The 20,324-nt window shown below is 35.2% G+C and overlaps 1 protein-coding gene across 5 annotated transcripts in view; it reads left to right on the plus strand.

Annotated features, from left to right (window-relative positions):
• The window catches only part of LRBA (LPS responsive beige-like anchor protein), a 727,902-nt gene that overhangs the window by 591,598 nt on the left and 115,980 nt on the right, over window positions 1-20,324 (plus strand). Inside the window, exon 48 of one of the 5 annotated variants that reach the window (XM_033857309.2) lies at window positions 1,649-1,863. The exons of the other annotated variants lie outside the window; for them this stretch is intronic. Within the exon in view, the coding sequence (XP_033713200.1) occupies window positions 1,649-1,744 (96 nt within the window). The 3' untranslated portion in view covers window positions 1,745-1,863. Of the gene's footprint in view, window positions 1-1,648; window positions 1,864-20,324 lie in introns of those variants that run through there. 5 annotated transcript variants of the gene reach the window in all.

Raw genomic sequence — 20,324 nt, forward strand, 5'->3', positions numbered from 1 at the left:
CTTAGTTTCATCCCCTTACCCATATTTTGTGCTCCTTTCATGTACAGTACATCTATATATGTTATAAACCCACTGTACAGTATTATAACTATAGTTTTATGCAATCTTATGTCTTCTAAGGAAGTTAAGAAAGGAGAAAAATGCCTATTAATTTTGTTTACTACTCTACCTTGATAGAAACGTTCTGAAATGAATAGAAGAGTGCCTGAAATACTCAGCATCATGCAGGAATGAGATAATTCTCATAAAGAAAAACTTCCATACAATTGCAGTTTTTACTTTCAAATTCCAATGTTTTTCATCATTTTCCTTGAAAATAAATCTTTTTGTGAAATAGATTACACATTTCCCTGCCTCTTAGAGAATAGCCTTTTCTGGTGTACTCATTGTTAAATATTCAGGTATTTTTCGTGATATCCTAAAAAGTTGAGATACATAGAGCTTTTTGTTCTTTAGCTAAAATGACCCACATTTTTCTGCCTTTTTTTAGCTTTCCTGTTAGCATTTTAGAGTTCTTACTTGTGCCAGCTGTCATTTTTCTGTCAGGGTTTCCAATCTTCTTTTGACCTATTATGTTATTTTATGCATATGTGGCAAGGTAAAAGCTTGAGGGATGCCCTGGTGACCCCCACTATTAAATTTAAACAAAACTATATTGTAAAGCTCATAACCTTATCCTTACCACTACCACCTCAGAAAACAAAATAAAACGAAACCCTGCAATCAGCTCTTCTCAAAACTCTCATTTTCCTTTAAACTTTTCATTAAAACCCCCTACATACCACCCTATGGCCTTTCTACAACCCATTCTCAATCTGGTTTCGTACACATGTGACTCACTGGCATTATTCTCCTTACCCAGTGGACCTTCTATGCCTTTTTGCATATAGAATCCTGGTTTCAGGTGTAAACTGTATCTTTTACAGAGGTGTATCTTAAAAGTTTGGTGTATGGAAAACATAATCTGCATCAGAATCTCCTGAGGTACAGTTAATAAATAAGGCACAATTATTTATTCATTCATCACATACTTCTTGAGTACCTACTTTGTACTGATACTATCCTAGTGGCTTAGTGTTGGTTAAGGGAAGAGAACATGTAAACCCCCATCCTAACCTCAAAGCAGTGGGGAAAAGATGGACTTTATAATAAATGGTATGGGTTAGCTGTATGAAAAAAGATAACCTTAGTTTTATTTGTTGTACCAAAAACCAAGGACTAGATGTCTAAATGTGAAAAGGTAAAACAAATGCTAGAGGAAAACTTTAGTGAATTTCTATATAACCTGAGGGTGGGAAAAACTTTCCCAACTTTGACTGAAAACCCAAAGGTAACAAAAGAACTGATCACTTTTGATTACATAAACACAGATAATTTTCACATAGCAAAATGCATCAGAAGCAAAGTCAAATGACAAACTGAATAAAAATATTTGAGAATTAAAACTTAGACAAATGCTAGGGAACCTCACTTATAGAGAACTCCTAAAAATTATAGAAAAATAAACCCAACAATATAATAGAAAAATGAGCAACAATTCACAGGAAAACAAATGTTAGTTCCCCTTAAACACATGGAAAAAAATATTCAACCTCACTCATAATAGGAGAAATATAAATTGTACTGAAATTCCATCTTCATCTTTCAGATTGGCAGTATTCCAAAAAATTCACCAAGATGCTCTGTTGATGAGGCTGTGGGAAAAGAGGCATTCTCCTACATTGCTGATGGGAATGCAAAATGACACACTCACAATGAAGGGAAGTTTGCCAATCTCTAGCAAGGTTACCTATTTATCCTTTGACCCAGCTTACAGGTGTCTTTTCCAAAGTTACACTGGCCAAAGTAAGAAATGTCATATTCACAAGTGGAATCTATTTTCTTTAATAGTTTTGACTTTGAAATTATTATATGTTTTATATAACTTAAAAAATAAGATCAAAAAGAGGAAAAATCCAATGAAATTGAAAAGACTTTGGAATAAATGACCCTAATAGGATAAGTATACCCCTACTAGGATATGTATTATGGACAAAAGAACCAGAAAATATCTTAAACCTTTTTTATTAGCCTTATACTTAGGTAATATTGGTGTATTTCTTTTGAAACTATTATGGGTATATTGTAAATCAAGCAAATGAGTAACTGTGTTCATGTCATCAAGACCAAGATTTTTAATTTAAGAGGAAGAGATTCAAATGTAAAATCAGTAAAAATCAGAAAATTTTAGGAGCGGCCTGACAAAGGCAGCCAGACTTAGTTTTTTTCATGTGCCAACTGTTGATAAATATTTCAGTTACTAACTTGCACTAAACAGATGTGCAAGTGGTAACATATAAAGCAAAAGTATTTGTCATGAGGAATTTAACCATCAAAGAAACCAGCAGATTTCTTTTTTCTGGCCAGCAGTTTCTCTCTCAGCCAAAACTGTATGGGAATCCAAATACAAGCAAAAATCACTGTATGGTAATATTGATTTAGCATAAAAGACAGTTGGATGATCATAATTAACTGAACAATACTTGTTCAGTGCTTACATTCTTCTAGGTTCTGGGGATACAGAGGTAACCAAAACAGACAAGGCCCCCTGCCCTCATGGAATGACATGTAAATTCCAAAGGAAATCTCAATGGCCATGTTAGCCTGATGCCTCTGTCTCCAACACAGAGATAGAGTGCCTGCCACAAAAATCATAATATTCATATTTATGTGGTTGAACAACCTCTCTTCTAGGTTTATTTAGGACACACTGCCAAATTCTTACTTTCTGTGCTTCCCTTCTATAATCTGTGTTGACCATCCCCCTTCTTTAAACAGAGCACCGCTGATTAAATATGTTAATCACGTCATACTTCTATAAAAATTCACCCCAATCACCATGGTTGGAATTTGGATATTCTTACCAAGTTATTACCTGGGATATTATTTTGCAGATGGCTGATCTGATTTATTTCAGAGCAATTTTTCATAATTTAATTTCTTTCTTTAAGTTCTTAAAGTGCCTTGATGCACTGACTTCAGGGGGAAAAAAAAAAAAGGAAACCTTATGATAATGTACTGCTTGCCCAGAGCAGTTTATGTTCTCTAGAGGTTAGTTGTAACGAGAAGGGGAAGGGTGGAAGGAGAGAGACTTTTTATAATAGAAAAAAAAGAAGGCGGTTTAGAAAGTATATTATTTACCTTTTCGTTTTTAATGTTTGTTTAAATTATCACAGTAGTGTGCTGTCTGGTACAGCTGGAAGTTATTTCTGCCAGGGACTAATGGTGATGGTTGCAGAAGAAAAGTGAGACTAATGCGCTCACAATATGTGACTGGAAGTGGAATTCACAGAGGAACCGTGTTCTCCTGGTTCCCCTCACGAGCACCATTGCTGCTGGTGATGTACCATGGTGTTGGGAAGAGGTGCCTCCAGTCCCTCACTGCCTTTGTTCCTGGCACTGGACCATGTCACCTGCAGCGGCAGTCGATCTGACACTCAGCATCTCTGCTGGGATGCGGGTGGGGGTTGTTCTGCCTATGGACACTTTCATGCAACTCTGCCCGGTGATACCTGGTAAATGACTGCTTACTATGGTATTTATGTCTGTGTGATTTGCCAATAACTGATGTATGTCCAAAAAATTTTTTTCCAACTAAAAATTTTGTGTAAATCAGCAACTATCCTTAGTTATGGTAACTAGAAAATGACCTCTCCCCCAAAAGAAAGAAAAAGAAGAGAAGGATTGCTTCATGCTTTCCTAGCATTACTTATTTCTACTCTGTTTTAGAATTGCTTAGAAAGTAAACTTTAGGATGGATATCAAAGAACTTGCAAATGCTAGGAATTAACGAATAGCTGTATGAATACTGTGTAAATACGAAAAAGAAGGCCATTTTTCTATTAACAGATATTCCAAATAAGTGTTAGGTTACTTTCTACAAAGTAGATATTCTGATGTTTTTTATTTTTAAGCAAAGACAAATTTAGTTAGCATTACTGTTAACAATATTAAAGAATATATTCAATTAAATGCCATGACTGTGATACTTGATTTTTATTTTACATGGAAATGTATGTCTCAGATTTTCCTGAGGCATTTTAGAATTTCTTTGGCTTAAATCAGTTTTGGATGTTTCTTTTCTTCTCTTACTTATGTCCTACTAAAAATATTTTATTTCCAACCGTGTACATTAAAAATTTTTTTGATAAAATGTAGAGAATAAAGCAATAATGATCAGTACTTAGCTTTATCAAATCTTAACAATGGTCACATTTGCCTCAGGTTTTTTTTCTAAGTGAATATTACAAAAAGAATTGAAACCTTGCAAAAACCAGTTCTCTTTCCTCCCATTCTAAAGGTAATGTGTTGAAAGTAATCACCATTCTATGTGGGGCATTTATTTCTCACGCACGTTTTATAATATAATTTCATACTCAGCATTAAAAAAACAACTTTTTAAACATTTTATTTGGGAATACTTTCAAACTTAGAAAAAATCGCAAAAATAAAAATAGCTCACAGAATTCACTATTGGTAACATTTTATACACCCCGCCTTTTTTTACGTGAGCTTTCTCCCTCCCCTCCTTCCTCTCCCTTCCTTTCCCCACCCCACTCCCCTCCGTGTATGTGATTACAAATTAATACATTTATGTGTGTGTGTATATATATATATATGCATATATGTAGAATATACACACATATATGTAATATTTTTACTGTATCATTTGAGGGTAAATTACGTGCTTCATGGCCCTTTACCCCCAAATACTTCAGTATGTATTCCCATAGAATAGGGCTCTTATGTAACCATAGTAACAGTTACCATTTCATAAATTTAAATTAATGTAACATGTGTAATCTGCTTTCCATGTATCAATTTTGTTAGCTAAAATGATAATGTTCTCTATAGAATTTTTACCTTACTATACTAGGTCCAGTCTAGGGTAAATTATTGCTTTTAGTTGTCATTTAAGTTCTTAGAAGGAGTCACTTTTCCTATAATCCTGTTTTATTAGTTTCCTGGGGCTGCTGTGACAAAGTACTATAGACTGGGTGCCTTAAGCAATAGAAATTTATTATCTCACAGTTCTGGAAGCTAGAAGTATGAGATCAAGGTGTCAGCAGGATCATGCCCCCTCGAAGGCAGTGGGGAAGGATCTGTTCTAGGCCTCTCTCTCAGCTCTCAGTGTTTGGTGGTTCCTTGGCTTGTAGCAACAAACACCAGTCTTCATATGGTTTTCTCCCTGTGTGCATGTCCATTTCTGTGTCCAGATTTTCCTCCTTTTATAAGGAGAGTAGACATATTGAATTAGGGCTCACCCTAATTATTTCATTTTAACCTCATTACCTTTGTAAAGGCCTTCTCTCCAAATAAAGTGACATTCTACAGTACTGGGGGTTAGAACTCCTATATGTTTTAGAGGGGGACTACAACTTAACCATTATCAACCACTTAACCTGTCTTTTCCAGAACATTCTTTAAAATTGTCTTTTTAATGATATCCTCTCAATTTTATTTTCATTAGACTATATTACAGTTATTCTATATACCAGAAAATTATATATAATGCATTCTGATTCATCCCTCTTAGAAGTAAAATGGCATAAGCTGTGACCCAGATTCCTTGAAGAAATTTAATCTGCATCTCAGAAGCAGATCACTTGTATATATTTCTGGATCATCCTGAGAACATTTCATTCGGCATCATAGGAAATCATATAAAACAACTATGTTTCTTTATGCTATTTCAAGATGCTTCTAAATTGTATACTCCCTAAATTGGAGACTCTCAAAAAAATCGCTCTTACCTTAGTGGTTACATATAGGCTTTTTGACTCGTAGCCTGACATACATGGTTCTTTACAATCTATCTGTGTACTTCCCCAAATTCATCTCTTGCAGAAGATAGTTTAGTCATACTGAACAACTTACACTGCTCTAAAAGTGCTGAGTTCTCTCACATTTTATAAGCTACTTCTTTTGCTTGGAAACATTCCGCATTGCTCCTCCAACCAATACTTTTCCTTTCCCCCTTCTTTGTTCCCTTCCCCTAACCCCCAACCTTCACTTAGCTGATTTCTGCACATTTTCCAGAATTCCCTTGGGGAAGCTTTAATTATACCTCCATCCACACTCCACCACCACCAAAATACACCAACAGAGTCTGCCTTAGATGCTCCTCCTGTGTGTTCTTTTAGCTACACATGCACACTTCTAGCATTTTGATGGTCTTTCTATTTGCCTGTTTGCTCCACAAAATGTTGAGCCACTTGAGGACTGCTCTTATTTTTCTTTGCATCCCCAGGCCTATCACAATATCTGGCCCATAATGGGTACTGAGGGCATGTTTGCTATAAGAATGAATAAGAAATGGATGAGTCATCCAAAGGTATCAGGGAGAACCAAAATGCTTCAGGACAACAGTAGAACTTAGTGTTTTCTTTGAGGGCCAGCTCTGCTCATTTTGCAGTGTCTGCCTGGAACATGCCGTCAATGATTAGTAGTTTCTGCCATGATCACAGGGGAGGGGAATTTAGCCTTTAGCTTCTCTATGTCTCAAACCTGAGTACTAGTCCATTGGTTTGAGAGATCATATCCAAGGCTGAGAGTCATGAAATAAGTTGCACAAAAGACTACATGCAGGGGCTTCCCTGGTGGCGCCGTGGTTGAGAGTCCGCCTGCCGATGCAGGGGACGTGGGTTCGTGCCCCAGTCCGGGAAGATCCCACATGCCGTGGAGCGGCTGGGCCCGTGAGCCATGGCTGCTGAGCCTGTGCGTCTGGAGCCTGTACTCTGCAACGGGAGAGGCCACAACAGTAAGAGGCCCGCGTACCACAAAAAAAAAAATACATCAAAACAGAAATCAAAAACATCTTGAAACAATTGAAAACGAAACACAGTATATCAAAACTATGGGATGCAGCAAAAGCAGTTTTGAGAGGGATGTTTATAATGATAAATGTCTTATTAAGAAAAAAGAATGACCTCAAGTAAACAACTTAACTTTACACCTCAAAGAACTAGAAAATGAACAAACTAAGCCCCAAGTTAGCAGAAGTAAGAAAATAACAAAGATCAGAGAAGAAATAAATAAATTAGAGATCAAAAGACAATAGAAAAGATCAACAAAATTAGGAGATGGTTTTTTAAAAATATCAACAAAATTGACAAATCTGTAGCTAGACTTAATAAGAAGAAAAGAAGATACAAATAAGATTGGAGACCTTACAACCAATACCACTGAAATGCAAAAAATCATAAGAAACTATTGTAAATTATTATACACCAACAAATTTATAGTCTAGAAGAAATAGATAAAATATTTTTACAAACGTACAACTTGCCAACTAAATCATGAATAAATAGAAGATCTTAACAGACCAGTAAGGATTAAGGAGTTTAAATCAGTAGTCAGAAACCTTTCAACAAAGAAAATCCCAAGACCTTATGGCTTTACTGGTGAATTCTACTAATACTAATACTTAAAGAAGAATTAAAATTAATTCTTTGCAAATTCTCCCAAAAAAATTGAAGAGGAGGGAACACTTCCAAACTCATTTAGCAAGGCCAGCATTATCCTGATACCCAAGCCAGACATGGGTACAACAAAAAAAGAAAACTACAGGTCAGTATCCTTATTTGACAAAATCCAACATTCTTTTATGATAAAAACTGTCAACAAACTATGTATAGAAGGAATGTTCCCCACCATAATAAAGGCCAGATAGGAGAAGCCTACAGCCAACATCATAATCAGTGGTAAAAAACAAAGTGTTTCATCTAAGAATAGAAACAAGACAAGCGTGCTTACTCTCACCATTGCTATTTAACATAGTACTTCAAGGCCTAGCTAGAGCAATTAGGTGAGAAAAAGAAATGAAAAGTATCTAAATCAGAAAGGAAGAAGTAAAGTGACATCTCTGTTTGCAGATTTCACTATCACATTTAGAAAACCCTAAAAACCACACACACACACACAGTTAGAACTAATAAATTCAGTAGTTGCAGGGTACAAAATCAATATACAGAAATCAGTTGTATTTCTATACACTAACAATGATATATCAGAAAGAGAAATTAAGGAAACAGTCCCATTTATAGTAGCATCAAAAAGATAAAATACTTAGGAATAAATTTAACCAAGGTGGTGAAAGAACTGTACACTGAAAACTGTAAGACATTGATGAAAGAAACTGTGGAAGTCTGAAATAAATGGAGATATATCCTGTGTTCATGGATTAGAAGAATTAATATTGTTAAAATATCCATACTACCCAAAGTGTTCTATAGACTTAGTGCAATCTCTGTTAAAATTTTATTGGTGTTTTTCACAGAAATGGAAAAATATAAACAATCCTAAAGTTCATATGGAACCACAGAAGACCCCAAATAACCAAAGTAATCTTGAGAAGAGCAAAGCTGGCAGCATCACACTTTATGATTTCAAACTCTGTTACAAAGCTGCAGTAATCAAAACAGTATGGTACTGGCATAAAAACACACACACACACATTGACCAATGGAGCAGAATAGAGAGCCCAGATATAAACCCACTTGTATACAGTCTGTTAATCTTTGGCAAGGGTGCCAAGAATATAGCGTGGCTATACCAATACCAAGTGGTATTGGGAAAACTGGTTATCCACATTCAAAAGAATGAAACTCCTGTCTTACACTAGTCACAGAAATTAACAAGAAATGAATTTAAGGCTTAAATGTGAGAAATGAAACTGTAAAACTTCTAGAAGATAATATAGGGGGAAAGCTCCTTGACATTGCTATTGTCAGTGATTTTTTGGATGTGACACCAAAAGCAAAAATAAACAAATGAGACTACATAAAACTAAAAAGCTTCTGCACAGCCAAGGAAATAAACAAAATGAAAAGGTAACCTATGGAATGAGAGAAAATATTTTCAAATCATATATTTGAAAAGGGATTAATATCCATAATATGTAAGGAACTTATACAACTTAATTTTTTTAAAAACCTGATTAAAATATACGCAAAGGACCTGAATAGACATTTTTCCAAAGAAAACACACCAATGGTCAACAGGTACATGAAAAGTTGTTCATCATCACTAATCATCAGGGAAATGCAAATCAAAACCATAATGTGATAATCACCGTACACCTGTCAAGGTGGTTTTATCAAAAAGACAATATAAAACAAGTGTTAGCCAGAATGTGGAGAAAAGAGAACCCTGTACATTGTTGATGGGAATATAAATTGGTATGGCCATTATGGAATATAATGTGAAGTTTCCTCAAAATATTAAAAATAGAACTACCATATGATCCAACAATCCCACTTCTGAGTATATATCCAAATGATACAAAATCAGCATCTCAAAGAGACATGTGCATACCCATGTTCATTGCAACATTATTCACGATAGCCGAGATATGGAAACAACCTAAGTGTCCAGCAGTGGATGAATGGATGATATGGTATATGTACCATGGAATAGTATTCAGCCATGAGTGAGAAGGAAATCTTGGCATTTGCAACAATGAACCTAGAGAATGTTACATGTAGTTAAATTAGCTAGGCAGAGACAGACAAATGTTGTATGATCTCACTTATATGTGGAATCTAAAAAAAAGTCAAACTCACAGAAACAATAGAATTGTAGTTACCAGTGTCTGAGGGTTAGAAGAGATGCAGAGATGCTGGTCAAAGGGTAGAAGCCTTTAGTTGTAAGATGAAAAGCTCTGAGGATCTAATGGACACCATAAAATGAAAACCTACAGTTAATACTATAGTTAATAATGCTGTGTTGTATAGTTGAAAATTGCTAGAAGAATAAACCTTAAGCATATACACACACAAAAACATGGTAGAACTATGTGAGGTGATAGATGTGTTGGTTAACCTCATTGAGGTAATAATCATTTCACAAAGTATACATATGTGATGTCATCACAGTGTATACTTTAAATATATACAATTTTATTTATCAGTTGTACTTCAATAATGCTAAAAATTTTTGAAAATAAAATTGTTTATGTGTATGATATCTAAGCAGTTTAAAAATTATAAAGGAATATATTAACATCTTAATAGCTGATGTTTGGGTGTTTTGGTTTTTTTTGTTTTTTTTTTTTAATTTATTCATTTTATATCCTTATTTTTGTCTGCATTGGGTCGTCGTTGCTACGGGTGGGTTTCTCATTGTGGTAGCACACAGGTTCAGCTGTTCCACGGCATGTGGGATCTTCCCAGACCAGGGCCTGAACCCATGTTCCCTGCATTGGCAGGCGGATTTTTAACCACTGTGCCACCAGGGAAGTCCCATGGATGTTTTTGTCTTGCTCTTTCCTTCTCAAATTTCTATAGTGAGTAGTTCTTGTTTTTAATAACAAAAACAACTATACTGTGTTTGGAATATGGTAATGTGTGGTGTATTGTACATTAGATAAAAGTTTAGTAATCTACAGGAAAATGTGTTGAGGGAAAAATTTTTTTCAATCACTCTAAAGAATCACCTACTAATAGAATACAAAGATTATTGGTTTATTTACTAAACAGAGATCGATTTAAAATATCCCTTGCCCAGGCACTGACATTTGACAAGTGCCATGTGAAATGAATAAACTTATAGTCTGGAAAATGTATGAAATGTTTAGGAAATTATGGGATTTTCTGTATAGCTGTAGCATAGGTTTCTTGGGAAAGAATAGCCAAGGATGAGGCTTGAGAAGTAGGTTGAGGCCACATTTATGAAGAATTCTTTATACCTTGCTAAGGAGTTAGTATTTCATCTTATAGATAGTGAGGAACCACTCATGGAAGGGAGATAATTATGTTTATTCATTAAAAAGATAACAGTGTGGATTTCATACTAGAATTGGGAAAAAGTAGATACTGGAAAATCAGTTAGGAGGCTTAGTTAAAGGGAACTAAGGAAGAGATAATGATGACCGAAGTTAAAACAGTGGCAGAGGGGATAGAGAAGAGATTCTGAATATCTTAATAATAATAGACATAAGAGGAAGAAGTTGAAGATGATCTTGAGATTTTTAACTAAGTTTATGGGGTAAATTATCTTATAAAATAAGTATTACAGGAGGAGGAAGAAATAGGCTTTTTGAGAAAGATAAATTCAGTTTGTTTTAAACACATTATAGTTGAGATTATATTTTTAATATATATTTCAAAATATATTAAGGTAAGAAATTTTAATAAGTAATAAGATAAAAGATAGTTTTATTAAGTTACTTTTGAAATCCTGTTTTATCTTAAAAGTACAGTAAACGATAATATTAGCATATAATTCATTAATTAGAACATCTTTTTCTGACTCCTCTGGTTCATTTTCACCACACTATTCTTTCTTATCTCTTATTTGGACTATCTAATAGCTTCCTTCTGGTTTCCCTACTCTTTATACATTTAATATGCTCCTGATAAATTTATCTTCCAAATGGACAGTGCAGTCATATTGTTCTCATGCATTTAAATCATGATTCTGAGTGTATAGTAGTGTTTATTCAGGTAACCCCTGGTCTCAGGTGGAATTCCTTCTTAGAGAATAACTCCCCACCAATCTCACTGTTAAGACCTCCACTACACATAGAAATTATGGCTGCAATATATTGTCACAGGAATTCTGTGTCTCAGACATTCTTTTTCAAATATCTCTTATACTGAGTGAGATCTGTTCCCTATAATTTCTTCCCATAGATACTCCTTCTATCTCCAAGACCCTCCCCCCCGAAAAAGCAAATTTAAACCTCACTTTAGTCCTTCTGATATGTAATAAAGTAAGCATGACTGCCAGGTCTTTTTTGTTTCTGTGAAATCCAGGTGTACTTTTTATTTATTTTATGACTCTCTTTACTCTACCATTTATTGAACCTACTGTTATTAACCATATTTTCCCTCCCTCTGATTACTTATAAATGGTGGCTTTAACTATATATGATTCACAGAATATTCATTGATCGACCTACGATGCTCATTCAAATAAATTTAAGTAACATAATAATCATATGTAATGGATTCCATATCAACTACCTCAGTAATTTTGTAAAATTATATGATAAATGCATCAACATGCATAATGTATATTTACTCATACTCAGAATATTAGGAGAGTAGTCCCAGGTCTTCAGTGTTAGCTAACTTGTGACCATGGTTAAGTTACTTAATTTCTCTTCGCAGTAAATAAATAGTGGGTATTGAATCGGGAAGTAGGTTTTAAGCATTATGCCAGATTTAGAATACATGTAATACTGAATGATCACATGGCCACTGAAGCAAGGGAATTGTGATGTAAAAGAAGATTAAATCTTCTCTACTGTGGTAACATAAAATAATGACAGGTAATGCTTTTTTGATGTGGAAATGCACTCAGTAGAGAAAATTAATAGGTGAGCCCTATCTCTGAGTTTCTTACAAGGACATCTGAAGTTATTTATTACTCCTGTGAAAATGTGTTTGGCCTACTCTTTATGTAAAAGTGTCTGCAATTCATGAATTAAGTGTTTGTAATCTAGCACTGGTTGATTGAATCTGCATTTCAACTCCAAAGAAATTAGTGGTTATACACAACTTGAGATCGATGATGCCATAAGAGATATAAACTATGAAATCAGGGTCTGGAGTTGTAGAGTTGAAGGAGAAATATTTTATTATAATGCATGACTTGCTTGTAGGGAAAAGCATTTAAAACTATTTTCACACACTTCTTTCATCACTTCTGAAGTCCAGTGTTTCATTCAGCAAATATTTATTGGTCCTTACCAAGTTCCAAACACTATGCTTAATTCTGGGAACATAAAAAGATGAGTATGGTAAAATTCCTGCCCTGCAGGAACTCACTATTTAATAATGAAAATAATCATTAGAGAATGTGGTAAATTGGAGCATAGATGACAGAGCAACTAACTTCATTCAGAGGATGTAGATATTTTAGAGACATTTGAGCTGGGTATTGAAGGATTCTCTGTGTCATTCTAAGAAATACATGTTATGTTTGAGTGTAATTGATCTTTCAGGGCTTCCATCTGACCATATTGCCTTTTTAGACTTTGTATACATATCCTGTTTTTCTAAATATAACTATTTTTTTACTGCTGGTTTTATGCTTTACAGCTTTCATACAGACCAAAGAGTAGTTGTTTAAGTGGAAGTGGAAGGTTTCTTTCTTGGGTAAAGTCTAAGCCAGTAGGCAATCCAAGGAATTAGGGAAAATCTAATGTATTATGTCACTAGGCTCCTCCTGCCTTGTTCCGCTGTTGCCTCAGCTTTGTTCTTCTTTTGCAGTCACTTTTTATATTCACATTATAGCCCTTTGGAAAGAGGCAAGAGTAAGTTGAGAACAAGCAGCTTCTTTTTTAAAGGATGTGACTAGGAAATTGGGTACATCACTTCTGCTCACGTCATAATTTCTAATGTAGTCACACGGTTACTCTTAGCTGCAAGGGAATTTGGGAAGTGTAATACCAAGCTGAGTTCCCTAAAACTGCAGGGGAGGATGGGTCTACTGCTAAATGTAATAAGGATAAAATACATAATGGGAGATAATTAGTAGTTAATGCTACAATAACAAATCAGGAAATTGATATTATAGAATATGCCAGAAGAAAATTCTGTTGTTTTTTTTTTTTACTTTTTTTTTTTGAAAATTCTGGTTTTGACTTGGGAGGTTCTAATGTAATAATTTTTTTAGACTTGATACTATCACATTAGTTTATTAAAACTGTCTTCGTCATCCTTCGTTTTCCTTTCCCAATTTCACCTGAGAAGAATGAAGGCATTAATAGGTAAAAGAAATGGGCACCCAGTGGTAGGAAAAAAGAAGAAACTAAGAATAAACTTGTACTCCTTGAGGAGAGAATTTTTATGTGTCTTCTATCCCATTCCCTGTGGAACAAGAACTATTTGTGGAAGGAAGGAGAGGTCAAGGGTTCTAGAGTAAGACCAGCAAAAAACAGGTCAGAAAGCTTTATTGACAGATAGCAGTAAGGCCACTCCTAAAATGAGTTTGCTTTGAACTTCAGGCAGTCCTCAGAGAGTAACAAAATTAGATCACAAAGGAGGGGAGTGTGTTGTGTCCACATAGCAGAGAATATGGTGTGGGGAGTAAGGCAGGTGTTCCCGTAAGATTAGGTTACCATTTTCAGTTCTCAATAAAGATGATCTAATGTGCAGGAAGCCTATTCAAGAGATTAGTTAACCTTTTTCAGTTCTCAGAAAAGATAGGCAAAATATAAGTCCAGGGAAAGCATGTTCTGTGGTTTAATTTTATGAAGAAAATAGATGGGTTAGGCAAGTTCAGGGAAAGTATATTCTCTGGTTTTGTACTTATAAAAAAATAGGCTAACTTTTTTAAAATGAGAGTTACAGAAAAAGCTTAACCCGTTACAGAAGGAACCCTCCTTTATTTGTGTGATAATCAAGCTATCAAAGTACAAGATGGAATTACCAGTCAGAATGCCTTGTAATGGCACTGAACTTTGTGCATTTCCAAGTGCTTGGAAGATTAGAAGTTCTCATCTGAATAAATAAACATTAGTTGCAGATATTCTGTACATCCTCATCCATTGACAAACAAATTATCTAAACAAAAATAGAAATCCAGATCCTTGTATTTTCACAACAGATTCCCTGTCCCACGTTTATTGCCAACAACCCTGACAATATGTGCCATAGGAACTTGTTGGTGAATCCATTCATTATTGATCCTGCTGCTTACAGTGGCTCAAGTAAGACTGCTGGTACCTGGGAGTGAGACTACTAGACACATTCATGGCTTGTCTCTAGAGTTTTGATTCCTCTTTTGATTCAGGTCATAAGAAAGCAAAATTCTGAACAGTATTATCTTAATCTCCCACGGAAATACTTCTTAATTTAAATCTTCCTAGCATTAAACTTACTGCTTCTCTAAAGGTGAATAAGAGACTCTTCTTAGGTTGCAAGTGATTCTTTTGAATCTTTCACAAAAAATATAAACTAAAGATATAATTCCTTCTTCTGCATGTAACTATAATCTTCTTGAACCATGCTAATAGTTCCTTATATTTCTTTATTCATCCAACAATTACAGTGTCATATACCTTTCTAGGCTCCAGAACAGTGTTGTCTACTAAAATTTTCTATGATGGAAATCTGCACCAACCATTGTGACAGTCACTAGCCACATGTGGCTTTTGCGCACTTGAAATGTCATGAATATTTACTGAGGAACTGAATTTTTAAATTTTAACTAACTTAAATTTAAATAGCTACATTTAGGGCTTCCCTGGTGGCGCAGTGGTTGAGAGTCCGCCTGCCGATGCAGGGGACACGGGTTCGTGCCCCGGTCCGGGAACATCCCACATGCCGCGGAGCAGCTGGGCCCGTGAGCCATGGCCACTGAGCCTGCGCGTCCGGAGCCTGTGTTCCGCAACGGGAGAGGCCGAAACAGTGAGAGGCCCGCGTACCGCAAAGAAAAAAAAATAAATAAATAAATAGCTACATTTAGCTAGTAGCTACTGTATTGACAGTACAGCTCTTATGATGTAATGGCTAAAAATAAAGTCCCTACCTTCTTGGAGTGTACACTTCTATGATATCCATAAACTAGCTTAAGCAACTTATGGTATATCACCTCACTTAATCCTCCAACAGCTTTTTAAAAAATGATACCACTTGTTTGGAAACTTTTCTTAGTGTTTTTTTTGTTGTTGTTGGGGGGTGGGGTTGCTGCATCAGGTCTTAGTTGCCCCAGGGCATGTGGGATCTTAGTTCCGCGACCAGGGATCGAACCCACATCCCCTGCATTGGAAGGTGGATTCTTTACCACTGGACCACCAGGGAAGTCCTGTTTGGAAACCTTTAATGACACTCCCTGCTATGAACCATATTGTTTCCCTCCAAAATTCATATATGGTAGCCCTCCCCCTCCCCCATGTGACTCTATAGGATATAGGACCTTTAAGGACGTGATTAAGGTTAAATAAGGTCATAAGGGTGGAACCTTGATCTAATAAAACTAGTGTCCTTATACAAGAATGAGTGACACCAAGAGATCACCCTCTCTCTGCCAGGGGAGGACACAGTAAGAAGTCTGCAAGTCCTATTAATGAGGAAGAGAGTTCTCACCAGAAACTAAACCCTGCCAAAACCTTATCTTAGACCTTCCAGCCTCCAGAACTTTGAGAACATAAATTTCTGTTGTTTGAGCCCCTCAATCCGATATTTTGTTATGGCAGCCTGAGTATACTAAGACACCCCCAATCTTCCTTTTCTATTGATACTTTAGTATCATGACTCTAGTAGCTTCAGTATTTTCTATCATCTAGTTGCAATAACTGTCAAATCTAATTTTCCTGTGGTAACTCTACAAAATACATTTGCATGATCACTTCTGCTTCTTATATTTACATTATTTTCATGTCTTTGCCTTCCAAATAATTTTTATCCAAATGTTATTTATGGCTTAAGGACTATCTTAAATTTTACTTCCTTGAGGAAATTTTCTCCTACTCCATCCCTTCCCACCTTTTGAATTCCTGTAGAATCTAGAACTTACAACTTAATCGATATTTCTTACTTTTCAGTTTGATTTCCTTAAATGTGTAAAATTCTTCTAGGGCTAGAATCTTACTTTTTTCATAACATCAATCTTAAGTTAGCTTAATTCTGATGAAGAAAAGAGAGAATTGACTTACTCTCAGGCCAAGGGAGTGTATTGAATCAATTACAAATTGCAGTTTATCCAATATATCAAACCTAGTAATTTGAAAAACTATTGTGTTTGGTAATCTTATCTTTGGATATTGTACTGAAATATTGAGCAGATGCTTATTTAAAAGAAGAAGTCTAACATTGTACCTTGCCATCTAAAACTATAGAAAGGTAATATAGATTGCCTTCTGAAAATATTTTGAACTTTTTAATGGCAGAAGATGAATGAAAATAACATGAGAGAATATTATTTCAGAAGTTTCTTTAAAGATTTTCATGTTTCCAGTTTTTCACTTCTCTTTAGTGTCCAATATACCGTATTGATTGGATTGTCATTAATAACTTACTGATATATATCCTTTTTAGTTTGTTAAATCATACTCTATGAAATAATGTTTAGAAAACATTAAGGAAATACAGTGTTAGAGAAAGGTATTCTAAGTATTTTTTTCTTCATTTTAAATATTTTTGAGTAGTGGTTAGATAGTTGTGAAGAATGCTGATTTTGATTATTGGAAAGGTAAACACTGAGAGTGTCTTAGTTATATGCCTTTTCAGCAGAGCTACTATTCCAGAGTTAAATCAATATTTAGTATAGTTTGGCAAACTAAATTTCAGTCTTTGCATCCTGGTTGAGGATTAGTAACCCACTGGCAGCAGAAAGATGGCAGTGTTATTTCCAGACAGTTTGTTCTTCTCAATATCAAGACAAGGCCTAGTTGGCCCTATGTGTCTAAAGCTGCCAGTTTTCCTGTGGCTTCTTTATTCCTTTATCCAGCTGCTACTCACTGCTATTGCCACATTTGCCCTCTGGCTCATGGGATTGAATGCTCAGCTTCCCCTGAGGCTACTGTTAATGCTTCCTTTTTACTCTATTGGCTGGAAATGCACTTGGCATCCTCAGTCTCAAACCTCTCCTCCCTCTTTTTCAACAGACACCAAGCACTTAAGTAGCACTTTCAGCCTCCACCAGTTATCAGTAGTAGCTTTCAACCCCTCATTTCTGATCTGGTAACTCAGCACACTGTCCCAAGAGAGCTTGAGTAAGCCAATTTGCCTCCTCTTCCCTCCTTCCTATGTCTGTTGGTCTTCCTTTTCTCTTTTTCCTCTTTATCCATTTCCTTGATTGCGGTTTTGTTTTTGTTTTACTCTCTGTATAATCCTTCTGATGATTTTTTTCTGTTTGCTTTTAGTACTGCAGATGCCACAGAGTTAGGCAAATATTTGAAGTAGAAAATAAAACATTAGTAAATTTTTTAAAATAAACAAGTTTGTACAATATTTTAACTGTATCAACTCAGAACTGTGTTTAGTTTTTTTATACCTTAGTCTACGTGCCCATGTATGGCTGTAATACAGATTCTGTATTATAAATTTATTGGGTTGTGGGTATTTTTGTTTTTGCTTTTATATGCAGAGTTGTAGATTTTATATTTATTACAGGTCTACTTGTTCAAGACAAGTATGTAATATATAATATAATATGGGAAAAGGTATTATTTCTACCAAGTGTTTCACAAGGAAAAGAAAAGCCATTTAGGTTTTTGTTTGTTTTTACCTAAAATGATTTGAATATGCAATTTGAGGTTTTTTTTAAACTAACTCCCTTCTGAATATTCTATGAATGTTAGCTTTTCATTTTTTATGTAATGGTTTGTAAACATCTTTTAGAAATTTATAATCTAAGACTTGTGACCCAAAGATTAGAAGATAAAGATAATACCTGTTAATCTGGGAATTAAGAATAATAACAGCACTCTGCAGGCCTCATTTATTAAATTCTGCAAAGGTTATCCAACAGTTCCAAATGTCTGCAAAATAAAAACATGAAAAATTCATATTGATGGTAATAGACCTGGATGAGCCATTTAAGGCCTTATCCCCTTCTATCCTCACTTCCTTTCATTTTAATGCTTTCCTGTGGGAAAAAAACTTCAGATGAACTTTATGTTTTATAAAAACCTAACCAATTGTATATTCTTTTTCTATAACCGTTTTTAACCAAAATAAATATTGGTTTACTCTTCCTACACAATTAAGTCTGCATCTTAAAGGCACAAAGTTTTTCTCATTATAATCCCCTAAACGTGTTCTTGTTTTTGTTTAGTTTTTAAGGTTTAATGTTGGCTTTATGTTTAAGGGAAGCATCAGCCCATAAGAAGGTAGTTGCCTTTTCTGAACCTTAAGAGTCGTGGCCACTCTGTTTCTATGCAGAGAAAAGGGAGTAGGGAGGGGCAGAAAGGAGAGGAGGATCTGCTTTATCACACTCCTAAGTAGGTATTCCCAGTTTAAAGATCTTTAGAAAAGGTGTTGTATATATCAGTGTTTCATAGCCTTTTTAAATTTTTTTTTATTTTTTTTAACTTTTATTTATTTTTTTTTGAATTTTATTTATTTTTTTGTACAGCAGGTCCTTATTAGTCATCCATTTTATACACATCAGTGTATACATGTTAATCTGAATCATCCAATTCATCACACCACCACCCCCACCCCACTGCGGTTTTCCCCACTTGGTGTCCATAGGTTTGTTCTCCACATCTGTGTCTCTATTAATGCCCTGCAAACCAGTTCATCTGTAGATTTTTCTAGGTTCCACATATATGTGTTAATATACGATATTTGTTTTTCTCTTTCTGACTTACTTCACTCTGTATGACAGTCTCTAGATCCATCCACGTCTCTACAAATGACCCAATTTAGTTCCTTTTTATGCCCAAGTAATATTCCACTGTATATATGTACCACATCTTCTTTATCCATTCGTCTGCCGACGGGCATTTAGGTTGCTTCCATGACCTGGCTATTGTAAATAGTACTGCAGTGAACATTGAGGTGCATGTGTCTTTTTGAATTATGGTTTCCTCTGGGTATATGCCCAGTAGTGGGATTGCTGGCTCATATGGTAATTCTATTTTCATTTTTTAAGGTACCTCCATACTGTTCTCCATAGTGACTGTATCAATTGACATTCCCACCACAGTGCAAGAGGGTTCACTTTTCTCCACACCCTCTCTAGCATTTGTTGTTTGTAGATTTTCTCATGATGCCCATTCTAACTGGTGTGAGATAATACCTCATTGTAGTTTTGATTTGCATTTCTCTAGTAATTAGTGATGTTGAGCAGCTTTTCATGTACTTCTTGGCCATCTGTATGTTTTCTTTGGAGAAATGTCTATTGAGGTCTTCTGCCCATTTTTGGATTGGGTTGTTTGTTTTTTTAATATTGAGCTGCATGAGCTGTTTATATATTTTGGATATTAATCCTTTGTCCATTGATTCATTTGCAAATATTTTCTCCCATTCTGAGGGCTGTCTTTTCGTCTTGTTTGTAGCTTGCTTTGCTGTGCAAAAGCTTGTAAGTTTCATTAGGTCCCATTTGTGTATTTTTGTTTTTATTTCCATTACTATAGGAGGTAGATCAAAAAAGATCTTGCTGTAATTTATGTCAAAGAGTGTTCTGCCTTTGTTTTCCTCTAAGAGATTTATAGTGTCCAGTCTTACATTTAGGTCTTTAATCCGTTTTGAGTTTATTTTTGTGTATGGTGTTAAGGAGTGTTCTAGTTTCATTCTTTTACATGTGGCTGTCCAGTTTTGCCAGTACCACTTATTCGAGGGACTGTCTTTTCTCCATTTTATGTCCCTGCCTCCTTTGTCATAGAT

The sequence above is a fragment of the Tursiops truncatus genome, chromosome 5 (genome assembly GCF_011762595.2).
Source record: "Tursiops truncatus isolate mTurTru1 chromosome 5, mTurTru1.mat.Y, whole genome shotgun sequence".
Taxonomy (NCBI): domain Eukaryota; kingdom Metazoa; phylum Chordata; class Mammalia; order Artiodactyla; family Delphinidae; genus Tursiops; species Tursiops truncatus.